Here is a 24,439-nt window from a genome sequence, read left to right as displayed (position 1 = left end):
CATTGCCCAGCCAGGGCTACTAGGACCCCACTGCGATGTGCTCACAGCCTTTCGCCTGGCCTGCTACAGCCAGCCTCTGCCCCCAATGGGCAGCCTAGAGGGGAGGCGGCAGCCTGGAGCTCCCTCGCTGTTCACAGACCCACCCTCTCTCCCAGCCAGGTCTGGCCCAGCAGCGACCACATGCTGCAGTCACTTTTTCCCCTGGGAGAAAACGAAAAAAAAGGAGGGGGAGTTCCCTGGCGGTCCAGTGGTAGGGACTCAGTACTTTCACCGCAGAGGGCATGGGTTCAATCCCTGGTTGGGGAACTAAGATCCCATAAGACACATGGAGTGGCAGAAAAAAAAAAAAAAGAAAGAAAAGGGAGGGAGCCATGGCTCAGGCCTGCGTGGGGCAGCCGCACTTGGCCCCGTCCAGCCAGGCTGCCCCTTCAGGGATAGCCTTCCTTGCCCCCCTGCCCCCCTTGCTCCTGTCACTTCCGGAGGTTGGAGTTTCTAGGTTTCGTTCAGGTTCTTGTTCCTTCTGTTGCTGTAGAAACTGAGCTCTGTCTATACAGACGGATGACCCTTGGCCTGGGGGTGAGATGGCAGAGAGGGGCGAGGATACCAGGTGCCAGAACGTGAGGGTGGTCAGGGAGCTGAAAGGGCATAGGCCGGTCTCCAGGTGCAGGCGGGGAAGGGAGGTCCTGGGCTGGGAAGCCCCAGACCCACACAGGGCACGGAATGGGGGAGTGGCAGAAAAAGCTAAGGACAGCAGAAGCTACGGCCACGCCTACCTGGGGGCCCCTCTTGGTAGAGGGTACTGATGCACCTGTTTCCCCATCTGTGATCTGACCTGGTAACAGACTCCTGAATGCATGGGAAGGGCAGGTCTGGTGGCTGCCACCTGCCTCCTGGGGCACCTTCACTACAGTGGGGCAAAATACGAGTTTTCTACTGCTACGGCAGATGACTACAAACACAGCAGCTTAAACACTAATTTATTACATCACAACTCTGTGGGTGGGCTCAACCGGGTTCCTGTTTAGGGTCTCACCAGGCTGAAACCAAGGGCATAGACTGTCAGGGCTCTGGTCTGCAGGCTGCGGGAGGAGTTGTTGGCTTCCAAGCTTGTTCAGGTTATTGGCCAGATTTAGTCCCTTGCAGCTGTCGCACCGAGGTGCTCCTTTCCCTACTGGCTGTCGGCCAGGGGCCGCCCTCAGCTCCTCACCACGTGGCCCCTCCATCTTCAAAGCTAGCAATGGACAATCATCTCCTTGGTGTTGGGTTCTGGTCCCATTTGTATCTCTCTGACTCCTTCCGGAAAAGAGGGGCACGCAGACCAGACCCAGCACTGAATCACTTGCCTGTCTTTGGGTGCCCTGGCTGGAGTTCAGGAGGGTAAATATGAGCAGGAGGGGAACAGAGGGAATGTGAGACCCCTAGACACACGGGAGGCTCCTGGAGGAGGGTTGGCAACTCGCATTTGGTGAGCTCCACGGAGGATGCTGGGGACAGACAGACAAATTGATGGATGGGTGGCTCCTTGGCTTTATCAGGCCTCTGAGCCTTCAGTCCAGAAGGGTGAGGGATGTGTCGGTCCCCAGACAGACCGGGCAGCCGAGGGACCCCAGAGTCTGGCTTCAGGTCAGTCACTGCATGGGATGTTGAGGTGAGCCTGAATCCAGGGGCTGTAAGTGGCCACATTGGTATAGACCCCTGGACGGTTGGGCAGAGCACAGCCCTTGCCCCAGCTCACCACACCCACCAGGATCCAGCGCCCAGACTTCATGCAGACCAGGGGTCCTCCAGAGTCACCCTGCAGGAGAAAGGAGAGCTTAGGTCCCAGCCCCCCAGGGACTCTGGGTCCCAGGCTGCCATCCCTCAGGGGTGCCTCTGGGTCGGGGTTCAGCACACTGAGCCTGGAGGTGGTACATCCTGGGTCCCAGGTCCTAAGGAGGTAAGGTGCTGGCCACAGGGGCGTGGGCTCCAGACATTCCGGGCAGCGTCTCGCACCTGGCAGGCGTCCTTCTGGCCCCCGACATAGCCAGCGCACAGGCTCCCTGGCAGCACTATGTGTTCTGCCCGGGGCACGTCGGTGCCCAGGTGGTAGAGGTGGTCACAGGTGTGAGCGTCCAGCAGTGGCACCCTCACTCCCTGCAAGGGTCGCCACTCTGGGAGTGGCACTGGAGGAGAAGGGGGAGGTCTAAGAGGCGGCAGAGACTTCTCAGGTGGCACTAGTGGTAAAGAACCCACCTGCCAATGTAGGAGACTTAAGAGATGTGAGTTTGATCCCTGGGTTGGGAAGATCCCCTGGAGGAGGGCATGGCAACCCATTCCAGTATTTTTGCTTGGAGAATCCCATGGACCGAGGCGGTCTGGTGGGCTACAGTCCATGGGGTTGCAAGAATCGGACACCCAGGAAGAGCCCGCAGAGGGTGGGAAAAGCCTCACCTGACAGCCCAGGGCTCCCTGGCCTTACAGAGAGGATGTCTGGGTCCCTGGAGGTCAGAGCGAGCTGGGGAGAGAGCCCCTGGCCCTCCCCTAGTGCCCCCGTGCCCTGCCCTCTGCCTCACCTCCTGGGCGGAGGCTGCCCCAGCCAGTGACCCAGCAGGGTGTGCCGGGCGGTGGGCGGGCTCCAGGCTCCGGCAGGCAGACGGGCTGAACTCGGGTGCTCAGGGGCGTCGGGCGGCGCAGCAGCAGCAGCGCCAGGTCCCCGTGGGCCCCGTCCTCCGAGTAGTCCGGGGGCAGCAGCACCCTCCGCACGGGCGCCAGGAGAGCAGGGGGCGAGCTGGGACCCAGGTGCAGCGCCCCGAGGCGCACGCGGTACTCAGCGGGCAGCGCCTTCCTGCGTGACGGGGGCGCTAGGTCTAACATTAAGGCAGCTTCCCCTCCAGCCCAGGAGCGCTCGTCCCCGTCGCCCTCTCTCTCAGAGCCCGGGGTGAGACCTGCGCGAAGTCTGGGCGCGGGGTCCCAGTGGGTGTGGGACGCTGGAGCAAGGGCTGGGCCCTGCCCAATCGCCCGGGGGTCTGTACAAACGTGGCCACTTACAGCCCCGGATCCAAGACCTTCCCTGGGTCTTGCTCCACCCGCCCCGGCCTGGCAAACCTCGAAGCGGAGCCCTAGGGGGAGGGGACCGTCCCTCGGTGGGGTCCGGCTGCCTGCTGACCTGGGGAAGCAGTGTGCCGCCGTCAGCACCCACTGCGGGGCGATGAGCGAGCCCCCGCACACGTGCGCCCCGCGGTGCTGGATGCTCGCCTGCCACGGCCACTCTCCGGCCCTGGCGTCCCGGCCGCCCACGATACGACTGGACACCCGAGGCTGCCCACAAGCTGGGAGGACAAGGGGACTGGGGGTGGGCAGAGCAGTGGGGGGCCGGGGAGGCGGATGCGGGCGGGGTTAGGGAGGCGGGTGGGGCCGGGGAGGCGGGTTGGGTAGGGCCGGGGAGTAGGGTGGGGCGGGTTTATGGACGGGTGGGGGCCGGGGGAGTCGGGTGGGGGCGGGGTTAGGGAGTCGGGTGGGGGCGGGGTTAGGAAGGGGTGGGGCCGGGGAGGCGGGTGGGGGCGGGGTTAGGGAGGGGTAGGCACAGGGGGTTTCCGCGGCTTCCTTACCTACATATCCCAGGGTCCCGGCTGCTCCTGGAGGTGGAAGCAGGGAAGGGACTGGATTACGGGTCTGGTGTCAGGTAACGGGGTGACGGGGAGGGCGGTCACAGATTAGGAAGGAGGGTGGAATGTATATGTCGCACTGACTTGATGCCAGATTTTTGTGCAATCGACTACCAGGATTAAACCCTCCCCAGAGCCCTGTGAGGTCGGGACTTAGACCCATTACACAGACGAGCACAACCAGATTCGGAGAGCCCAAGGTCAGTGACAGAGACAGCTTGAACCCTTGGAGCCAGTAGTGCGGGTGTGCTAGGTCACTTCAGTCGTGTCCGACTCTATTCAACCCCAGGGACTGTAGCCTGCTGGTCTCTGTTCATGGGATTCTCCAGGCAAGAATTCCTTCTCCAGGGGATCTGCCTCACCCAGGGATTGAACCCGCGTCTCCTGTGGCTCCTGCATTGAGGCAGACTCTACCGCTGAGTCACTGGGGAAGCTCTGGAGCCAAGAATGGGATGCCTGAACTTCCCTGGTGATCCAGTGGTTAAGAATCCACCTCCCAGTGCGGATTGGGAGACAGGTTCAGTCCCTGGTCAGGGAAAATCCTACATGCAAGGAGAGAAGCCACAGCAGTGAGAAGCCCACGTGAGGCAGCTAGAGAAAGCCTGGAAGGAGCAAGGAAGACCCAGTGCAGCCAAAAATAGAAAAAAGAGTAGGATGCCTTAGAGTGCTCTAGAGGAAGCAGGAAGGCTGGGCAGATGGAAGCCAAAGCTCCTGTGGTCAGCACCCCCAGCCCCGCCCCCACTCACCCAGCAGCAGTAGGAGCAGGACCTGGAGGGAGGAAGCCCACTTCATTCTGTCTTCAGGGCTGGGCCCGGTAAGGGTGGTGCTGCCCAGGACTAGCCTGGCTGGAGCCTGCCGAGAGAAGAGGAGGATCTAGCCCCCCCACCCTGAGCTCCTTTTGTCTTCCTTCAGACCCTGGTTGGTCCCAGAACTAGCCCTGTGGCCCACGCTCTATGCCCTATGCCCAGGCCCCAGGGACCACCCCTGCCCTCTCAAGTGCCGCATGATTTGGGCACCTTAGGTCTCCATTCAAGCCCTGGAGCCCAGCCCCTCCCCCATCTTGTATTTCCCTGATAGATGCCCCCCAACCCTGTTCTCCACAGACCCTGGATTCTTTTCTCACCCTTGCAGCTGGTGTCCTCCCTGCTAACTGGGCTGGGGGAGGATCTGGGGGCTTAAAAAGCCAGGAGCAGGGTGGGGGCCAGGAGGTAATTAAGGAGGTCAGGGCGGGGCTGCGGCTTCCTCAGTCCAGCCTTGAACAAAGATGCTTTGAACAGTGCTTTTGCCGTGGAAAGAAAGCGACACCTGGGTTTCTCGAAGGAAGCCTGGCTTGGGCCAAGGTGCACGGAACTGGGGCTGGGAGCCTGAGTCCAGCCAGGCAAGGATGGAGTAGCGGGGTGGGATGCATGGGATGGGGTGGGGGTGGGGGCCTGGACTGCTCCCACCTCCTGGAAAGGCTCCGAAATCTCCTTTTACCAAGTCAGTGCCCCACTCCAGCAGCCATCCACTTGGTTCCCCATCCTGGGGGCCTTCCTGTCCAGCACACCCCCTCCTTGGCCGTGTCCCAGAAGGAGGTGATGTGTGACAGGGGAGATCTGATTCATACCTGTTTGTCTCCCCTCCGTGAGGCAGGGACTGGGTCTCTGTCCCTGTCTTAGCTCAGGCTGCCAGGACAGAACACCACAGTGTCAGTCGCTCAGTCATGTCCAACTCTTTGCGACCCCATAGTCTGTCCATGGAATGCTCTAGGCAAGAATACTGGAGTGGTTTGCCACTGCCTTCTCCAGGGGATCTTCCCAATCCAGGGATTGAACCTGGGTCTCCTGCATGGCAGGTAGATTCTTTACTGTCTGAGCCCACAGACTGGGGGCTTAAGTTCCATTCTGGAGGCTGGACGTCCAAGAACAAGGAACTGGCCAGATGGGAGCCTCTTCTCTTGGCTTGTAGGGGGCTGCCCTGCCATGTCACTGAATGATCACATAGCCTTCTCTTTGTGTCTCCTGGGCATGAGGGGTATTGGGGGGGGAGGCGCTGCTGTCTTTTTTTCTTTTCTGGTTGTGCTGTGTGGCATGCAGGATCTTAGTCCCCTGACCAAGGATTGAACCCAGGCCCCCAGCAGTGGAAGCATGGAGTCCTAACCACTGTACTGCCAGGGAAGTCCCCTGGTCTCTCTTTCTAAAAAAAAAAATTATTTATTTATTTATTGGCTGTGCCGGGTCTTGGTTGTGGCATGTGGGATCTAGTTCCCTGACCAGGGGTCGAACCTGGGCCCCCTGCTTTGGGAGCTCAGAGTCCCAGCCACTGGACTATCAGGAAAGTCCCTGGTATCTCTTTCTATAAGGACACTAATAAGTCCACCCTATGACTTCATTTAATTACTTCCAGAGTCACTGGGGTTAAAGATTCAACGTATAAATTTTGGAAAGTTCACAGATGTTCTTCCTAGGTGGCTCGGTGGTAAAGAACCTGCCTGTCAACGAAGGAGACGCAGGAGACACAGGTTCCATCCCTGGGTCAGGAAGATCCCCTGGAGGAGGAAATGGTAACCCACCCCAGTATTTTTGCCTGGAGAATCCCAGGGACAGAGGAGCCTGGTGGGTTACAGTCCACGGGATCTCGAAGAGTCAGACACGACTGAGTGACTGAGCACGTGCACAAATATCCAGTCCCCACTGGCAAGAGCAGTGCCAGCACAGAGTGGGCACTGAGTGTTCGGGAGTAAGTGGACAGGGCCAGTAGGCATGGGGGGCGGTGAGGGTGAAGGAGACGAATGAGGGGACCTAGTGGCGAACCAGCCCGTCTTTCCACACAAAGCGAGGGAGAGCAGCCTCGGGCCTGACTTCCACAGTCCACGTTCCAGGACCAGGCTCAAGCCCATGCTCCAGCCTCCAGAGCTGGTTTGTGGAACGTGTGGGGTAGGGGTGGCCTTCCTGGGACCCAGGTGTTTTCCCACTGATGTCCCAGCACAACCCAGGCCCTCTGGGAGGGCTGCAGCCTGAGCCCACCCCATGCCGACATCACCAACCAGAGTCATGCAAGGAGGGACAACGGTGTGGGGTGAGCCGGGCCACAGGGAGGGGTGCGCTGTGGCACCGGGCTGGGGTAAGTGGCCCTGAACAGGACGCTGTGGGGAATGTGTGCCTGGCCGGGCTTGACGGTATTTCTGTGGACAAGACTGTCACTCAGGCACTAGGCCACCAGAGGTTACTCGGCCCACTGCTGGAGGGGGGGCCGTAACACCCTGCCAGGCAGGCCTGCGGGGCAGTGTCGCAGGGCGGCTGGTCTGGGGCCAAGCGCTTCACAGGCATTAAATCATGCGGTCCTCCGGTAACACGGGACACCAGTGAGCGTTCTGTGTGGGGTCAGCCCGGAGGGCCTTTGGGGGAGATGAGCAGGGACGCCCTCAGGTTTTGACTGCTCCGAAGGGCAGATGGCGGAGGGTGGAAATCTCAAAGCAGGTGAGTCCCACCTGGGAGACGTGGAAGACACCAGGCACCAGGCACCTGCTGGCCCCTCTGAGTCACGCACGCCACACAGCCTGAGGTCGACATGGGCCATTGTGAGCTAGGTGACTTGAAGTATTCTGTCACCTCTCTGGGTCTCAGTTTCATCATTTAAAAAAAAAAAATGTATTTATTTTTGACTGTGCTGGGTCTTCGTTGCTGCGTGGGCTTTCCCTAGTCGTGGCGAGCGGGGGCTGGCTACTCTCTGGTCGCGCTGCTTGGCCTTCTCTCGTTACGGAGCACGGGCTCAGTAGTTGTGGTGCGTAGGCTTAGTGGCTCTGCAGCATGTGGCATCTTTCCAAAACAGGGATCGTACCCATGTCTGCTGCATTGGCAGCCAGGTTCTATACCACCAAGCCACCAAGGAAGCCCCTCATCATTTTTAAAAATTATTTATTTTATTAAAAAATGTTTATTTATTTGGCTGAGTCAGGTCTTCACTGCTGCCTGTGGGCTCAGTAGTTGGGGAAGGGGAAGCTCCAGCTTTGGGGGCTGCTAAGGGGCATGAAAGTGGTGTCACAGCCAATGTGGCTTTTGGGCAGGCAGGGGTGATGAGGACACCCCTCCCAGACTCCTCCACCTGCCTCTGCACAGTGACCAGCCCCAGCCGGACCAGAGCTTCCAGCACCTTCTGTGCTCACAGCACCCGTGGGTCCCATGAAAACACACATCTGCCTGAGCAGTTCCCAGGGGCCCCAGACAACCCTGCTGACCTGTCCGTTGGCCACACTGAGGCTGCGTTCTGGGAGCCCAGTGGGGGTGGGGCAGACATGCTTGATGCCGCCCCCTCCACCCAGGCCATGTGATGGAACTTGGAGCCTCCATGCCCCCAGGACAACCGTCAACCACAGGGAATCAGGATAAAAGTGGCCACACCGGGTCTTTGTCCCCCAGGCGATGCTGAGGTGTGTCTCTGTGAACTCTCAGGGGGGCCCCAGCCAGACTGTGCGTCAGCTGCCACAAGGGTCAAATGTCATTGGCTCTCGCCCCTTCTGCCTCATCTCTGCTCTTCACTGGGGCTTCTTGGCATTGCCTCCCAAATGAACTACCCACACCCTTGTCCTGGTCCCAGGTCAGCCTTTGGGGACCGTGGTGAGACCAGAGTGTCTGCATCTGTGTGGTGGGGGGCACGGTATGAGCACTGGGGAGTCTGGGGGCATTTCCGCCATAGCACCCCCACTCCAGCTCTCCGAGCCCCCAGCCATCCTGCTGCTCCAACCGCCTCTCAGACTGAACCACCTGAGAGGGTTCTGTTGTTTGCAACTCCGACCTGGGTGGATGATGATTTGGGAGTTAAGGAGTGGTCTTGGGGTGGACAGGACGCGGGTGACCATGAGGGTGTCCAGGAAGCCATCCGGAGCCACAGAATGTGCTGCAGGGTGTCAACTTGAATATACACACTTTATTAGCAAAGGGGACAGAAGGGGATGAGGCCTGATCCAGCAGGCCACCCTGCCACCAGGGTGCCCCCAGCCCTTGGTGAGTGCGCCCAGAGCTGCGGTAACTACAGCATCCTCATGGACTCTAGTGTGCACAGGCCATCTGCAGGAGTAAGAGAGTCCAGAGCAGAGCGAGGGGGAGCAGCAACCAAGAGGGGTCTGGCCTGGGTGTGCTGCGGGCCGTCAGCAACTGGATCCAGCTGAAGTAATGACTGACATTGGTGTAGACACCAGGCCGGTTGCGCCTACCACAGCCCACTCCCCAGCTCACGATTCCAATCTGAATCCACCGCCCATTCTTTTCGCAGACCAAGGGTCCACCTGAGTCACCCTGGAAAGCAGTGTGGGTGAGCAAGGCCGAGGGCGGGGCAGGAGGGGCCCCAGGAGAGACTGAGAGCAGAGTCTGTCCTTTGGATTTCACATAAGGATCCAAGGAGGTACAATGAATGTGAGACAGGAAGCTTGTTTTACAGGCTGGATAATGAGGTCTACAGTGATTTGATGAATACATTCTGAGGATGGATTGATAGGGAGTCAAGAGGGTTGCCCTCAGAACCAAAATTTGGAGGAGTGGGGCAGGGGTACTCACTTTGCAGCTGTCAGCATCGCCATCCTCAGAGCCAGCACAAATCATGCCGTGATTGATGTTTCTGCGGTATAAAGGCTGCTGGAACAGGTAGGAACACCTGGATTTGTTTATGATGGAGACCTGCACTTCCCGGAGATTGTAGGGAGGCAGCAGCTCTGCCAGGGGTTGAGGGCAGGAGAGAGAAAGAAACAACCTTAGCCTCTCCTCTGCCATCTGGGGAAATGGGGTAAGAAGCAGGGAAGTGGACTTCCCGGGACACCCACAGTCCCCGGGACATGGCTCCTCTGCTCCAGCCCAGCACCCAGCACTTGGTGGACCACAGAAGGACCCAATGGATGGGGGGGGGGCTGTTACAGCTCCTCCCCCAGATTCAGTTTCCCTCTCCGTGGCATGCAGATGACAGGCCCTGCCTGGACCAGTGGGGAGAGATCTTGGCTGAAGCTATGCAGTGGGGAGGGGCTGATGCTGCTGAGCTTGTTTGTAATCAGTATACTACAGCTGCATGATTCAGGCTGAAGAGTTCCCAAATTTGATGAAAGATGTGACTCAGTGATAAAGAATCCGTCTGCCAGTGTAAGAGATGTGGGTTCAATCCTTGGGCTGGGACGATCCCTTGGAGTAGGAAATGGCAACCCACTCCAGTACTCTAGCCTGGAAAATTCCGCGGACAAAGGAGCCTGGTGGGCTACAGTCCATGGAATCGCAAAGAGTCAGACATGAACGAACGCGCACACACACATGAATCTATACATTCAAGAAGACGAACAAACTCCAAGTAGGATAAAGACAAGGAGATCCACATCGAGATACGTTTTCATCAAAATATCAAAAGGCAAAGGGAGAATCTTATTTAAAAAAACGTTGAGAGAGAAGACACACATCAAGTATAAGGGATCTTTGGCAAGACTGACAGCTAAATTCCTTCCAGACACCCTGGAGCCCAAGAGGCAGTGAGACGACATATGTAAAGTGCTAAGAGAAGAAAACAGTCAACCAAGCATTCAACATCAGGCAAAACTACCTTTCAAAAATATGAAGGCGAGATTAAGACATTCCCAGATAAACAAATGCTGAGACTGTTCATCATAGTAGGCCTGCCCTTCAAGAAATGGAAAAGGGACCCTTTCAGGCTGAAATGAAAGGACAGTAGACAGAAACTTAAACCCATAGGAAGAAATAGAGAACAATGGTGAAGGTAACTACACAAGTAAATATAAAAGCCAGTATTATTATAATTTTGGTTCATAACTTTTTTCCTATACAATTTAAAAAACAAATGCATAAGAATAATTATAAACCTGTTAATGACTACACAATATATAAAGATGGAACTATGACAATAACAACTTAAAGGAGAATAGCATTGTATAGGAACAGAATTTTTGTATGCTATTGAACCTAAGTTGATATTAATTCAAAATAGACTGTTATAAGTTTAAGTTATTAACTTATCTCCAGAGCAACTGCTGAGAAAATAAAAAATACACAGAGCAGGAAATGAGAAGAAAATCAATACAGTATACTAATAAAAATCAATTAAACAAGAAAAGAAGAAATAAGATATAAGGCATAGGGATGATATAAGATATAGATACAAAATATCTATATCTTCTACGTCTGACAAAATATAGAAAACCAACAGAATAAAGGACACAGTAAATTCTTCCTATCAAATTAACTTTAATGTAAGTGGATTAAACACCAATTAAAAGGCAGAGATTGCCAGGATGGATTAAAAACAAGGATCCAACTATATCCTGTCTCTGAGGTGAGAAGTTATTCCGTCGTGTCTGACTCTTTGTGACCCTATGGACTGTAGGCTGCTGGGCTTCTCTGTCCATGGGATTTTCCAGGCAAGAATACTGGAGTGGGATGCCATATCCTGTCTACAAGATAATAATTTTAGATCCAAATGCAAATATAGGTTGAAGGTGAAAGGTTGGAAAAAGAGATTCCATGCAAATAGTAACCAAAAAGAGCTGAGGTTGCTGTACTAATATTAGACAAAATAGATTTTAAGTCAAAACATGTCATAAGAGTCAAAGAAGGACATTAACTATTGATAAATGTGTCAAGTCTTCAAGATAAAATAATTATAAATATCTACATATCTAATACCAGCCCCAAACTACATGATACAAAATTGATGTAACTGCTGGGAGAAACAGACAGTTCTAGAATAACAGCAGAGACTTCAATGTCCCACTTTTATTAATGGAAAGAACAATCAAAGAGAAGACCCACTAAGAAAAAAGAGGTCTTGAATAGTCAGTAGACCAGAACAATCCCCCCAAAGAAGAGCAGAACACACATTCTTTTTAAGTGGATACAAAACATTCTCCAAGATAGATGTCAGACCACAAAATGAGTTAGAATAAAGTAGAAAAGACTGACCGCATAGAAAACAGCTGATTGAGGCTAGAATTCTGTTCCTTCAGAAACAGAAGGAAAACTGAAAAATTCACCATATGGAAATTCAACAACATACTCCTAACCAAAGAAGAAATCATGAGGAAAATTAGAAAGCACTGTGAGATGAATGGAAATAAAAACACAACACATCAAAAACTCATTTAGTTCAGTTCAGTCGCTCAGTCGTGTCTGATTCTTTGCAACCCCGTGAACCTCAGCACGCCAGGCCTCCCTGTTCATCACCAACTCCCGGAGTTCACTCAAACTCATGTCTATTGAGTCGGTGATGCCATCCAGCCATCTCATCCTCTGTCATCCCCGTCTCCTCCTGCCCTCAATCTGTCCCAGCATCAGGGTCTTTTCAAATGAGTCAGCTCTGTGCATCAGGTGGCCAAAGTATTGGAGTTTCAGCTTCAACATCAGTCCCTCCAATGAACACCCAGGACTGATCTCCTTTAGGATGGGCTGGCTGGATCTCCTTGCAGTCCATGGGAGTCTCAAGAATCTTCTCCAACACCACAGTTCAAAAGCATCAATTCTTCTGCACTCAGCTTTCTTTATAATCCAACTCTCATATCCATACATGACTACTGGAAAAACCATAGCCTTGACTAGATGAACCTTTGTTGACAAAGTAATGTCTCTGCTTTTTAAAATGCTGTCTAGGTTGGTCATAACTTTCCTTCTAAGGAGCAAGTGTCTTTTAATTTCATGGCTGCAATCACCATCTGCAGAGATTTTGGAGCCCAGAAAAATAAAGTCAGCCACTGTTTCCACTGTTTCCCCATCTATTTGTCATGAAGTGATGGGACTGGATGCCAGGATCTTAGTTTTCTGAATGTTGAGCTTTAAGCCAACTTTTTCACTCTCTTCTTTCACTTTTATCAAGAGGCTCTTTAGTTCTTCACTTTCTGCCATAAGGGTGGTGTCATCTGCATATCTGAGGTTATTGATATTTCTCCCGGCAATCTTGATTCCAGCTTGTGCTTCCTCCAGTCCAGCGTTTCTCATGATGTACTCTGCATAGAAGTTAAATAAGCAGGGTGACAATATACAGCCTTGACGTACTCTATTCCTATTTGGAACCAGTCTCTTGTTCTATGTCCAGTTCTAACTGTTGCTTCCTAACCTGTATACAGGTTTCTCAAGAGGCAGGTCAGGTGGTCTGGTATTTCCATCTCTTTCAGCATTTTCCACAGTTTATTGTGATCCACACAGTCAAAGTCTTTGGCATAGTCAATAAAGCAGAAATAGATGTTTTTCTGGAACTCTCTTTTTCCATGATCCAGCGGATGTTGGCAATTTGATCTCTGGTTCCTCTGCTTTTTCTAAAACCAGCTTGAACATCAGGAAGTTCACAGTTCACATATTGAGGAAGCCTGGCTTGGAGAATTTTGAGCATTACTTTACTAGCGTGTGAGATGAATGCAATTGTGCGGTAATTTGAGCATTCTTTGGCATTACCTTTCTTTGGGATTGGAATGAAAACTGACCTTTTCCAGTCCTGTGGCCACTGCTGAGTTTTCCAAATTTGCTGACATATTGAGTGGAGCACAGGTTCTTTGAAAGATCAACAAAACTGACAATGAAAGTGGGGACACTATCACTGACCTTAAAGAAAATTTAAGGACTGTAAGTGAGTACTATGAACAATTGTATGCCAACAAATTAGATAACCTCGAAGATGAGCAAATGTCTAGAAACACACAAAATACCAAAACAAATTCAAGAAGAAATAGAAAATCTAGGTCAAGAGATTTAGTCAGTAGTCAGAAATCTCCCAATGAGGAAAAGTCCTGGGCCAGATGACTTAAATGGTGACATCTGTCAAACACAGGAGGAGGGCTTTTCCCAGGTGGTCCAGTGGTTAAGAATCTGCCTTGTAATGCAAAGGATGAGGGTTCGAACTAAGATCCCACATGCTGCAACTAAGACCGCACGAGCCAAGCAAGTAAATAAATATTTTTTTTAAAAATATAGAAAGAAATTAACATGAAACCTTTTTAAACAACACTTCCTAACTCGTTCTGTGACAACAAAGCCCAGATAAGCTATCTCACAAAAGAAACTACAGATCAACATACATGCAACAATCCTCAACAAAAGACTAGCAAACTGAGTCCAGTGGCATGCTGTTGTTTGGTTGCTCAGTCATGTCCAACTTTTGCAACCCCCTGGACCACAGCACGCCAGGCTTCCCTGTCTTTCATATTAAAGGAATTCTAACACCATGACCAAGTGAGATTTATCTGAAGAGTGCAAGGCGGGGGGGGGGGGGGTCCAATGTATAAAAATCAATCAATATACTGCATACTATAGTAATAGAACAAAGGAAAAAACCCACATGGTTATCCTGATTGATGTAGGAAAATCCAACACTCTTTCATTATAAAGACAATCAATAAACTAAGCATAGAGAGAACTTTCTTAACCTGATAATGATCATATGTGAAGCATCCACAGCTAATATACAGAATTGTGAAAGACTGAAAGCTTTCTCCCTAAGACAAGGATGCCAGTTTTTTTTTTTTTTTGCCACTTCCACTTAACATTTTATTGGAAGTTCTAGTCAGAGAAATTAGGCAAGAAAAAGAAATAAGAACATATTCAAGTTGGAAAGGAAGAAGTGAAACTCTTTATTCACAGATGACATGATCTTATATACAGAAAATCATAAAGAATACACAAGAAAGGACTAGAATTAATAAACTTGGCAAATCTGCAGATCTGAAATCGACATAAAAATCAATTATATTTCTATACACTGCCAATGAACAATTCCAAAACAATATCAGAAAACAAAATTTATTTATATAATAACATCAATAAGAATAAAATAGTTAGAAATAGATTTAATTGAGGAGATGAAAGATCTGCCCACAAGAAGCACTACACAAGATTGCTGAAAGATATTAAAGAAGATTTAAATAAATGGAAGTATATCTCATGTGAATGGACTGGAGACTTAATATTATTTCAATGACAATACTCTCCTAAAGCAATTTACAGATTCAATGCAACCTCTATCCAAACTCCAAAGGTCTTTTGAGTGGAAATTGACAAGTTGATTTTAAAATTTATGTAAAATATCAAGAGATGTTTTGAACTCAAATAACAAACCAATATTTGAAAAAGTACAAGTTGGAGAACACACACTTTTCAATTTCAAAATATAATTGGAAGGTACAGGCATCAAACAATGGGGTGCTGACAAACAGATAGAAACACAGACCAATGGAATATAATTTTGAGTGTAGAAAAGAAAACAAACCCTTTCTTCTTTGGCCAACTGATTTTTGGCAAGGGTGCCAAGACAATTCAGTAGAGTAGAGAACAGTCTCTTCACCAAATGGTGCTGAGACAACTAGATATCCAAATGCAAAAAACGAGGCCAGACCCCATATCTCACACTATAAACAAAGATCAACTCAAAATGAATCAAAGACATACATATCAATATAACAGCTAACATTATCAGATCAGATCAGATCAGATCAGATCAGTCGGTCAGTCATGTTTGACTCTTCGCGACCCCATCAATCGCAGCATGCCAGGCCTCCCTGTCCATCACCAACTCTTGGAGTTCACTGAGACTCATGTCCATCGAATCAGTGATGCCATCCAGCCATCTCATTCTCTGTTGTCCCCTTCTCCTCTTGCCCCCAATCCCTCCCAGCATCAGAGTCTTTTCCAATGAGTCAACTCTTCGCATGAGGTGGCCAAAGTACTGGAGTTTCAGCTTTAGCATCATTCCTTCCAAAGAAATCCCAGGGCTGATCTCCTTCAGAATGGACTGGTTGGATCTCCTTGCAGTATAACCAAACTTAAAACTCTTCAAGAAAACATGAGAGTACACTTTCATGACCTTGAACTTGAAAATGATTTCTTAGACATGACATCAAAAGTTAAAGCAGCAAAAGAAAAAAGCAACCTGAACTTCATCAAAATTAAAAATGTTGTGCATCAGCAGACACTATCATGAACTTCCCTGGTGGTTCAGTGGTTAAGAATCCACCTGCCAATGCAGGGGACACAAGTTCAATCCCTGGTCCTCGAAGATCCCACATGCCACGTCTACTGAGCCTGTGAGCTGCAATTACTGAGGTCACATGCCACAAAACTACTGAAGCTGCATGCCGTGGAACCCATGCTCCACAGTAAGAGAAGCCTCTGCAATGAGAAGCCTGCACACTGCAACGAAAGAAAGCCCATGAGCAGCAACAAAGACCCAGGGCAGCCAAAACTAAATAAATATATTTTAAAAAATAGACACTATCATGAAAGTGAAAAGAGATGTGGTCCGTGAGTCTTGGCTCAGCCCTGCATCTGAAGTGCTATTTCCGCATCAACACCAGGGACTGACAACGTGGAGAAACCTGGGAGGAAGGAGGTTATGATCCCTATTTCGAGGAATTTGAAGAGTTATGTAAGAGGATTCAAAACACAACTTTCAGACACTAAAGCCTACCTGTTTGACAGAACTTGGGCCAGGTCTTCATTTCAACTTTCAAATCTTTAGCTCTTTATCCGTTTCCTGGAGATTATCGTAACCCTCCTTCCTGGCATCACTTGGCCCTCTGCTCATCATGAACCCCACCAAGCCAGCTGGTCTCACCCCTAGCTACATATTACAATTACCTGGGAAGCTTTAAAATACCCCAGTGTCCATGCCACATCCCAGACCAATTAAATCTATGGAGTGAGACCCAGGAACGTTAAAAAAAAAAAAAAAGAAAAAGAAAAAAAGGGGAAAAAATAAAAAAAAGAAACCCACAAAATAGGAACAAATATTTGCAGATCACATCTCTAAAAAGAGTCTAGTATCCAGAATATATAAGGAACTATTACAACTCAACTGCAAAGGCAACTCAATTTAAAAATGGGTTGGGGGTCTTCCCTGGTGATCCAGTGGCTAAGACTCCCTGCTCCCAATGCAGGAGGCCCAGGCTCTATCCCTTTTCAGGGAACTAGCTCCCACATGCAGCAACTAAAAAAAAAAAAAAATCCCTCATGCTGCAACAAAGATCGATGATCCCTTGTGCAGTAACTAAGACCAGGATCAGCCAAAAATAAATAAATTAAATATATATTTTTTAATGAATTGGGAATCCCCTGGTGGTCCAGTGGTTACAACTCCATGCTTTCACTGTTGAGGATCCAGGTTCAATCCCTAAGATCCCACAAATCATGTAGTGTGGCCAAAAAAAAAAAAAAAAAAACACACACCAAGGTAATGTACTTAAATAGGCACTACTCCAAGGAAGATATACAAATGGCCAACTAGCACATGAAAAGATGCTCAACATCACTGGTCATTAGAGAAACACAAATCAAAAGCACAGTGAGACACCACTTCACACGCACTAGGATGCCCTCCCCGCAAACAACAGCAACCTGTAAAATAATAAGTGTGGAGGAGAATGGAAAGAAATTATAACCCTCATTGTTGATGGGACTATAAAATGGAGCAGCTGCTATGGAACACTGTCAGCTCCTCAAGAAGTTAAAATAGAATTATCATGTGATCCAGGATTGCACTGCTAAATGCATTCACAAAATAACCAAAAAGAGGTATTCAAGCACAAATTTGTATACTAATATTGACACAATATTGATGGAGAAGGCAATGGCAACCCACTCCAGTACTCTTGCCTGGAAAATCCCATGGATGGAGGAGCCTGGTAGGCTGCAGTCCATGGGGTCGCTAAGAGTGGGACACGACTGAGCGACTTCACTTCACTATTGACACAAATACCCAAAAGATTGAATGACACAGTCATCAGTGAATGAATGAATAAACAAATTGTGGTCCATCCATACAATGGAATATTATTCCCTGTAAAAAAAAGAATGAAGTTTTGATATATACTATAACATGGATGAATCTTGAAAACTTTATACTAAGTGAAGGAAGTCAAACATGAAAGGTGACATAGTGGATGATTCTATTTACTTGAAATACCCAGAACACATAAATCCATAGAGGCAAAAAGCTGGTAGTGGTTGCTAAGGGCTGGATGGAGGGCTGTAATGGGGAGTGATTACTTAATGGTTATGGGATTTCCTTTGGGCTTGATGAAAATGTTTTTGAACTTGATAGTCAACGGTTATGCACTGTGCATGTTTGAAATGCCATTGAATTATAGACTTTATTTTTGATGTGGACCATTTAAAAAATCTTTATTGAATTTGTTACAACATCACTTCTGTTTTATGTTTTGTTTTTTTGGCCGCAAGGCACGTGGGATCCTGCATGCTGCAGTCTGTGGGGGTCACAAAGTCGGACTCGACTTAGGAACTGAACAACAACATGTGGGATGTTAGTCCCCTGACCGGGGATGGAACCCACACCCCCTGCATTGCAAGGCGAAATCTTAACCCCTGGACCACCAGTGAAGTCTCAAATTATGTATTTAAAAATGGTTAATATGAGAAATAGCTCAGAAAGAAGGAGTGAAGTACTGACATGCCAAAACAAAAGTGAACATTGAAAATGTTATGCTGAGTGAGAGAAGCTAGGCCCCAAAGACCATATGTTGTAGATCATGTTCATGTGAAGTGACCAGAGTAGGTAAATCCATAAAGACAGAAAGCAGATTAGTGGCTGCCAGGGACTATGGCCAAGGACAACGAGGAATAAGCAGTAATGGCTAATAAGTCTGGGATTTCATTTTGAGATGATGAAAATGTTCCATAATTAGATAGTGGTGGTACCTGCACCATTCTGAGTATCCAAAAAAAAAACCACTCTGAATTTTATGCTTTTTTTTTTTTTTTTGTCATATCACATAGTATGTGGGATTTCAGTTCCCCAGCCAGGGATTGAACCCATGCCCCCCTGCGGTGGAAGGGCAGAGTCTTAACCACCACCACCAGGGAAGTCCCTGAATTGTACAGTTTAAAAGGATGATTTTTATGCTTTGTGAACTGTATCTCCAAAAAAAAAAAAGCCCGGTGCTTTTCTGATAAGTGCACCCCAAAACCTCGCACACCCCTGCAGTCTGGGGCTGCAGGTCTGGGCAGGTGGGCCTTGGTCCCTGGCTCCAGGCTCGAAGCCTCGCAGGGGGAGCTGAGTGTGGGTGCAGAAAGCGCTGCTCCGTGGTGGGGGCGGGGAGGGGGTGAAGGCCGACTGCTGAGGGGGCACAGAGAGGGCAGTGTGGGCACAGACCGAGGCGGGGCCCCTGCAGCTGCTGTGCGGGCCGGCACAGGGCCTGGTGGACAGTGCTCCCCTCCCCCGCCCGTCTGTCCCCAGCCTCACTCTGTCTCTCGCCGATGTTCCCCCAGCCAGTCACCCAGCAGTCATTCCGGTTCTTGAACTCCAAGGAGGAGGACGTGACGCAGACGGGCTGGACGTGCTTATTGAAGGTAACCGGGGAGGAGAGCTTCACCAGGGCGATGTCATGCTGAAAATTCTTCCTGAATTGGGAGAATGTGATAATATCCTGGACTCCATATCGACGCAGGAAGGCCCGCAGGCTCCAAATGGATGGTGTGGCAGATAGTTCCCCAAACTGGACTGACCATTCGGAGGGGTAACTGTTCCTGGCAAGGGGGGAGAAAGCCCTCAGGGGTCTTCAGAGGGAGGGTGGGCCACCCCAGCACGCCTGGGGCCGCTCCCTGAGACCGCAGGGCCACTGCCCGGCTCATCCCGGACACAGGTCCTCCTTCCACAAAGAGGCCAGAGTAGAAACGGGGAGAGCCCCGAGCCCCAAACAAAGTCCCACACCTGGGGACGTGGGACAGGAGGGTGCCTCCCCTGCCAGCTCACCTGGCCAGTCACTCAACCCCCTGTCGCCTCCAGGGCCCTCCTCTTAAGGGGACCAGCAGGTTCACGGGGGTCACACAGGCTGGGCTCCACACAGCTTCGGGAACCACTGACCCCACCAGCCGGGCTCCTGTCCAGCACTTACCTCAGCTCATTCCTCCCCCAGGGGTACACCTCCGCTGGGAGGTGGGGTGAGGAAGGTGGAGGCTGGAGGTGCCATGTGGGGACAAACGAAGCAAGAAAGAGAACAAGACACACAAATGTTCCGGAAAAAACCTCATAGGGTTTCCTCAGGGAGCGCCCTGGGGGCCTCGTGCCGGTGTGGAACGGGCTGCAGCCCAGCCTGGGGCTCAGGAGCACTCGAGGGCCGCGGCCACGTGGCACATGGGCGCGCGTCCTGGCACAGACTCGGGACGCGGGGTCAGCGGGCCCCCTGCGCCCAGACTCACTTTTCAAAGCAGTGCGCGGCCGAGAGCGCCCAGCGGCGGTTGAGCAGGCTCGCTCCGCAGCTGTGGACTTTATTCCAACGCAGGCTGCCCTGCCACGGCCAGCGCCCAAGCTTGGCCTCATTTCCACCCACCACGCGCACCTGGATGCCCTGGATGCCACAAGGCCCTGGGATGGACAGACGGACACTAGGCTGAGCTGCGGGAGGCAGGCTCATCCTGCCCACCCTCACCCACTGGGAAGGGAAGGGGCTCCCGGGGAACGGCGCGTCCTGGGGTCGTGACACTCAGGAAGCGTCGAACGCTGGGGACCCGCCCCACGTGGCCCGCGGGCGCCCGCCCCATCCTGCCCGCCCCCGGCCCCCCGGGGCCCATCAGTTACATGCGAGCATCGACGAGTTCTGAAAACCTGGAGCGGGGAGAGGGAAAGCTGAGGCGCCCTTCGCGCTCGGGCCCACGAGCCCTCCGCGGGGAAGCGCCTCCCGCACGCCTTACCTGGAAGCAGCAGGTCCTTGTCCCGAAGGGCTGCGGGCAGGAGACGAGGTGAGTTCCCCACTGCCTCCTCGCGCCCCAGCCGCCCCCTTCACCCCGGCTCGCTCCCGCAGCCCTCGCCCGAGCTCACCCTGCTCGGCGATTTCGATCCGCACCAACAGCTGCGCCAGCAGCAGCGCCGCCCCCTGCGGGCGCATGGCCTCGCCCCCGGCCGCCCGGCGCCCTCTCCGCTCCCGCCCGCTCCAGGGCCCCGCTGAGCGCCCCCTGGGGGAGAGGGAGCCGCGGGAACCCTGGGTGCCCCAGCCGGGCCGACGACCTCGCTGGTCCAAGGTTTGTTTGGGTACCTGGGACGTCACAGTGCCCGGCTTTGAGCTTGTTACTGGGACTGGTCCCCAACGACGTACCTTGCTATGGCCCGGGAACCGGTGCGAGCAGCCGACCCCTCTCTAGTCCGCCACGCTGGGGGCTAGCCGCTCCTTCCTCTAGAAAGGACCAAGGACCTGGCCACCGTCAGGACTCTCATGAAAGCACAGTCCCAAATCCTCACTGAGTACCGATTGGGGCCGGGCACTGTTGGGCTGAGCCGGGAGGAGAAGACCCCTCACTAGCCTCTCCTGGGGGACTGGTGGTCTTGGGTCTCGTCCTTCCCTCTGCGGGCCTCGGGCTGGTCCCTGCGTGTGGCCCAAGCTGCCCCCTAGTGGCAGGTTCCAGCCCTTTTTGTCACCCTCCTCTGGGTGATTTTCAAGTTGAAATTGCCTTTTACAAACGTTCTTACCTGGGTCCTGCCGGGAAGGAAATGGCACCAAAAAAAAAAAAAAAAAGGGAAGAGGGAAACATCTCTGGTTATTTATTCCTGTGTCCCTGTGACGCTACAGACAGGAACCTGGGAGGAACCCGTGCCTGCTTAGTGCCCCTCCATGTGCACCAAGTGATGAGTCCCCAGGAATTGGCTTCTGGGGGCGGGCGGCGGGATGGGGGGGCTCCCACCAGGCAGGGGAGGCAGTCTGGAGTCTGGACTTGCAGGAATATCCCAAGGAGGTGGGCACCCTCAGGGATCCTGGGTCCTGGCACCCTCAGCAGGGCCCAGGTGGTGACTCTAAGGGAAGAAGCCGCTGGGGGCCGGAGCAGGCAGAGCAGGGTGTTCTTGACCTCAGGGCGCATTGGGGAGACACGGGGGACATGCCTGATGCTTGGGGAGCGTGGAAGCTTCTCTAGAGGTTGAAGCTGGGCTGTCAGCACCCCTCCTGGACTTCACACGCTGCAGAAGGGGCAGTGGGCGTGGGCTCTGGCTGGTGGGCTCAGGGGCACACTGTGTGCAACAAGGGGTAGGGTTTCCCCTAAGAAGGTCCCCTCTGTGGTCTTTGTTACACAGTGCTTGTGACTGGCCAGTCCCCGTGAGCTCCCCAGGTCAGGGCTGAGCACAGCCCCTTGCAAGAGATGAGGCGCAGTGCCAACACTGCCCCCCCACACACACACCCAAGGGACCCCTTACACAGGTCCTGCCCTGGTCCTTGACAATGGTCCCGGAGCACTCTCCTCCTTCTGACCACCTACCTGCCTGTCCCCTGCCCCAAGTGTCCTTTCCTGGTGAATACCAAGCTTGCTCCAGCCTCAGGCTGGCCTCTCCCTGTGGACTTCTCTCCCAGATGGTCACAGGGCAAGCTTCTTCTGAGCCTTCAAGTCAAGCCCATATGCCCCCAATGACTGTCCTTCTCACTGACCTGTTGTATTTCCTTCCTGAAAGTGAGAGTGTGTCGGGAGCTGTGTTAGGCATTACTGACAAAATGGAGACATGGCCCCAACTCCCTCTCCTTGTCCCGCAGGCACAGACCCTGGATGGAGTTAGGCCTTGTGAATCTGACTTGTTCTTTTTTTTCTCCTCGGCTGAATTGACTGAAAAGAATATTAAGATGCTTATTGTTCTTGAGAGGAGCATGAGAAGACACAAAGCCTTCTGCAGCTGTGCTCAGAGAATAATTCATAAAGTTAATCATTGACATTCGTTCAAGGACCTTTACAGAAGAGTGTTCCAGGATGAGCACGTAGGCCGCAGCTTGAGGCCATGGGAGGGATTGCTATCTGAAACACTATTTGTGAGGGAAATGTTTATGGCAAAGGAGTTTGCTGAATTTAGGGCTTAGGAATAATTAAAATAGTTAGAAGCTAAAGATTTAAGGATGTTGTAATGTTAGTATATTTTACTATAGCTTATAGAGATTAGGAATTTTGGAGATATTAGTGGTTAGAAGCCTTTTTAGAGAAAGTGAGCTCAGGATACTAGGGGCAAACAGGATTTAGAAAGATAAGAAATAAACTGAGGAATGTGGTATGCAGCCTAGACATTAGCATGAGTTACTGTGTATTGACAAGGACACATGAGAAGTAGATAAGAGAATCGCTGAGGCAGGAACTCCTTTTGAGGGGCAACAATGATGTATGGAGACAACAAATCTGGGTCAGGGGGAACTGAAAATATAAAACCTCTGACCTAATGCTTTTGTAAAAATATTAAAGAGAATCTTTTTTTTTCCCCCATGGGAAATTTTATTTTAATTACAAGATACTTGAGGCTAAGAAGGGTGCTTTTGTCCATGACTACAAGGATGCAATTCATAATGGTAGAACCAGGAGTAAAACAGGTTTTTTAATATATTAAATGAGGAGTTGTCAAAATGCAGGTTTTATGTGTTATGTTGGAATCAGAAGAGGGGATGAGGGTAGAGGAAGGAGAACTTGCTCCTTGAACTCTGATGCAAAATCACAAGAGTCTGAGGGCCACTTTGCAAATTGAAACCATCTGAAGGAAGTGGAAGAGGATTAGGGAACAGTGGACCTTTTCTGTGTTTATCAAAGCCAGTTGTGCTCCTTTCTCTACCACCCAACAGAGGCCCCAGAATGGACTCCTTTCCTGCTAGATTTACAAAGCCCTGGGTCTGTGTTCTGTCAGTGCTAACACAACAAGATTTGTATTAATAATCTTGTTCCCCAAATGCATGACCCCAAATTCCTTTTAGATATTCAGGTTGTTGATGGAAATTTTCTTTGAAATTAAAATGCATTACAAAGCAAGCTCCCCTTTGCCCTCTAATATCAGAAAGCCTTTCTAGAGTGGTTTGCATTCTCTGAGTTGCTCTAATGGGTGTTTAATATGCCAGAAAGGCAAATATTCTCAATGCAAGTAATTATTCTTTTTTTATCTATCAACTTGCAACTCATTTCCAAATGTTTCTTTGGCTTGTACATGTTTGTGCCTCTCTTCACCTAGTTGAAGAATGTGGGGTTAGGTGAAGAGAAAGAAGCAATCTCTCTCTTAGTGTAATTAATCAGTCAGCCCCAGGGACCTCTAATGGGTAAGGTCATATGGGACTTTAAAGCATCTTTCTCTTCTGTTCTTGGTGGGCATTCCATTTTTTTTAATTTAAATTTATTTATTGTAATTGGAGGCTAATTACTTTACAATATTGTATTGGTTTTGCCATACATCAACATGAATCTGCCACGGGTGTACACGTGTCCCCAATCCTGAACTCCCCTCCCACCTCCCTCCCCTTACCATCCCTCTGGGTCATCCCAGTGCACCAACTCCAAGCATCCTGTATCCTGCATTGAACCTGGAAAAGAGAATCTTAAGTTTGAAATAAATATGCAGTCCAAGAAAACTGAGAGGCTGCATCGTTACTCGCCAACACCGCCCATCCCTTCAGGTTGATTACCTGGCTGCTGCAGCTGGACTCTGGCAAAAGTGAAGTCGCTCAGTTGTGTCCGACTCCTTGCGACCCCATGGACTATAGCCTACAAGGCTCCTCTATCCATGGGATTATGCAAGCAAGAGTGCTGGAGTGCGTTGCCATTTCCTTCTCCAAGGAATCTTTCCAACCCAGGGATCGAACCCGGGTCTCCTGCATTGCGGGCAGAGGCTTTACCATCTGAGCCATCAGGGAAGTCCATTTCCTTCCGAGAACTTAGCAATATCCAAATGATCTTGTTCCGTCATTTGCATGTGTGGCTGTCCACTGCCTCCAGGGACTGTGTGTGACACAGCTGGTGAACGTTCAAGAAATTGAAAGACTGATGGAGGTCCCAAAGGACCCCCACTCCTGCCTCCTCTCCCTGCACAGTGGCCAGCACCCCTGCTCCTGCCTGAGGTCC

At 51.1% G+C, this 24,439-nt stretch overlaps 2 protein-coding genes across 4 annotated transcripts; both read right to left on the bottom strand.

Moving 5' to 3' along the window:
- Positions 1 to 960: 960 nt before the first annotated feature.
- PRSS33 (serine protease 33) lies at positions 961 to 7,919 on the bottom strand. Its single transcript, XM_061400510.1, has 8 exons — positions 7,861 to 7,919; positions 6,738 to 6,807; positions 4,391 to 4,496; positions 3,588 to 3,614; positions 3,146 to 3,368; positions 2,553 to 2,824; positions 1,993 to 2,162; positions 961 to 1,795 (listed from the first exon to the last, which is right to left on the bottom strand). Exons 1-8 carry the CDS (start codon positions 7,917 to 7,919, stop codon positions 1,625 to 1,627), a joined length of 1,098 nt encoding a protein of 365 aa, XP_061256494.1. The 3' UTR covers positions 961 to 1,624.
- A 610-nt stretch (positions 7,920 to 8,529) lies between these two features.
- Positions 8,530 to 21,265, bottom strand: LOC133238140 (testisin-like). 3 transcript variants are annotated; one of them, XM_061400909.1, is made up of 7 exons: positions 20,421 to 20,670; positions 20,294 to 20,323; positions 20,181 to 20,207; positions 19,802 to 19,967; positions 18,846 to 19,129; positions 9,176 to 9,330; positions 8,530 to 8,917 (listed from the first exon to the last, which is right to left on the bottom strand). In XM_061400909.1, exons 1-7 carry the CDS (start codon positions 20,485 to 20,487, stop codon positions 8,672 to 8,674), a joined length of 975 nt encoding a protein of 324 aa, XP_061256893.1. In that variant the 5' UTR covers positions 20,488 to 20,670; the 3' UTR covers positions 8,530 to 8,671. The 3 variants fall into 3 exon arrangements, with proteins under 3 accessions (XP_061256893.1, XP_061256894.1, XP_061256891.1); XM_061400910.1 differs by lacking the exons at positions 8,530 to 8,917; positions 9,176 to 9,330; positions 20,421 to 20,670 and adding an exon at positions 20,695 to 21,265 and having other exon boundaries at positions 17,751 to 19,129; XM_061400907.1 differs by lacking the exons at positions 8,530 to 8,917; positions 9,176 to 9,330 and having other exon boundaries at positions 17,751 to 19,129; positions 20,421 to 20,676.
- Positions 21,266 to 24,439: the final 3,174 nt, after the last annotated feature.

This window comes from Bos javanicus, chromosome 25, assembly GCF_032452875.1.
Source record: "Bos javanicus breed banteng chromosome 25, ARS-OSU_banteng_1.0, whole genome shotgun sequence".
In the NCBI taxonomy this organism is placed as follows: domain Eukaryota; kingdom Metazoa; phylum Chordata; class Mammalia; order Artiodactyla; family Bovidae; genus Bos; species Bos javanicus.
This window is presented reverse-complemented; position numbering and strand designations above follow the sequence as displayed.

What these genes read in the sequence shown, in the direction of transcription:
- PRSS33 (XM_061400510.1), bottom strand. Translation starts at nt 7,919, where the DNA reads ATGTCTGCCCCACCCCCACTGGGCTCCCAGAACGCAGCCTCAGTGTGG. An exon ending in TCAGTGTGGCCAACGGACAG is followed by an intron (nt 6,808 to 7,860) that starts GTCAGCAGGGTT and finishes TCTTGTCCACAG; the next exon opens with AAATACCGTCAAGCCCGGCC. An exon ending in CCTGCTCCTACTGCTGCTGG is followed by an intron (nt 3,615 to 4,390) that starts GTGAGTGGGGGC and finishes TTCCACCTCCAG; the next exon opens with GAGCAGCCGGGACCCTGGGA.
- LOC133238140 (XM_061400907.1), bottom strand. Translation starts at nt 20,487, where the DNA reads ATGCGCCCGCAGGGGGCGGCGCTGCTGCTGGCGCAGCTGTTGGTGCGG. An exon ending in GAACTCGTCGATGCTCGCAT is followed by an intron (nt 19,968 to 20,180) that starts GTAACTGATGGG and finishes TGTCCATCCCAG; the next exon opens with GGCCTTGTGGCATCCAGGGC. An exon ending in GCCGCGCACTGCTTTGAAAA is followed by an intron (nt 19,130 to 19,801) that starts GTGAGTCTGGGC and finishes CCCCCTTGCCAG; the next exon opens with GAACAGTTACCCCTCCGAAT.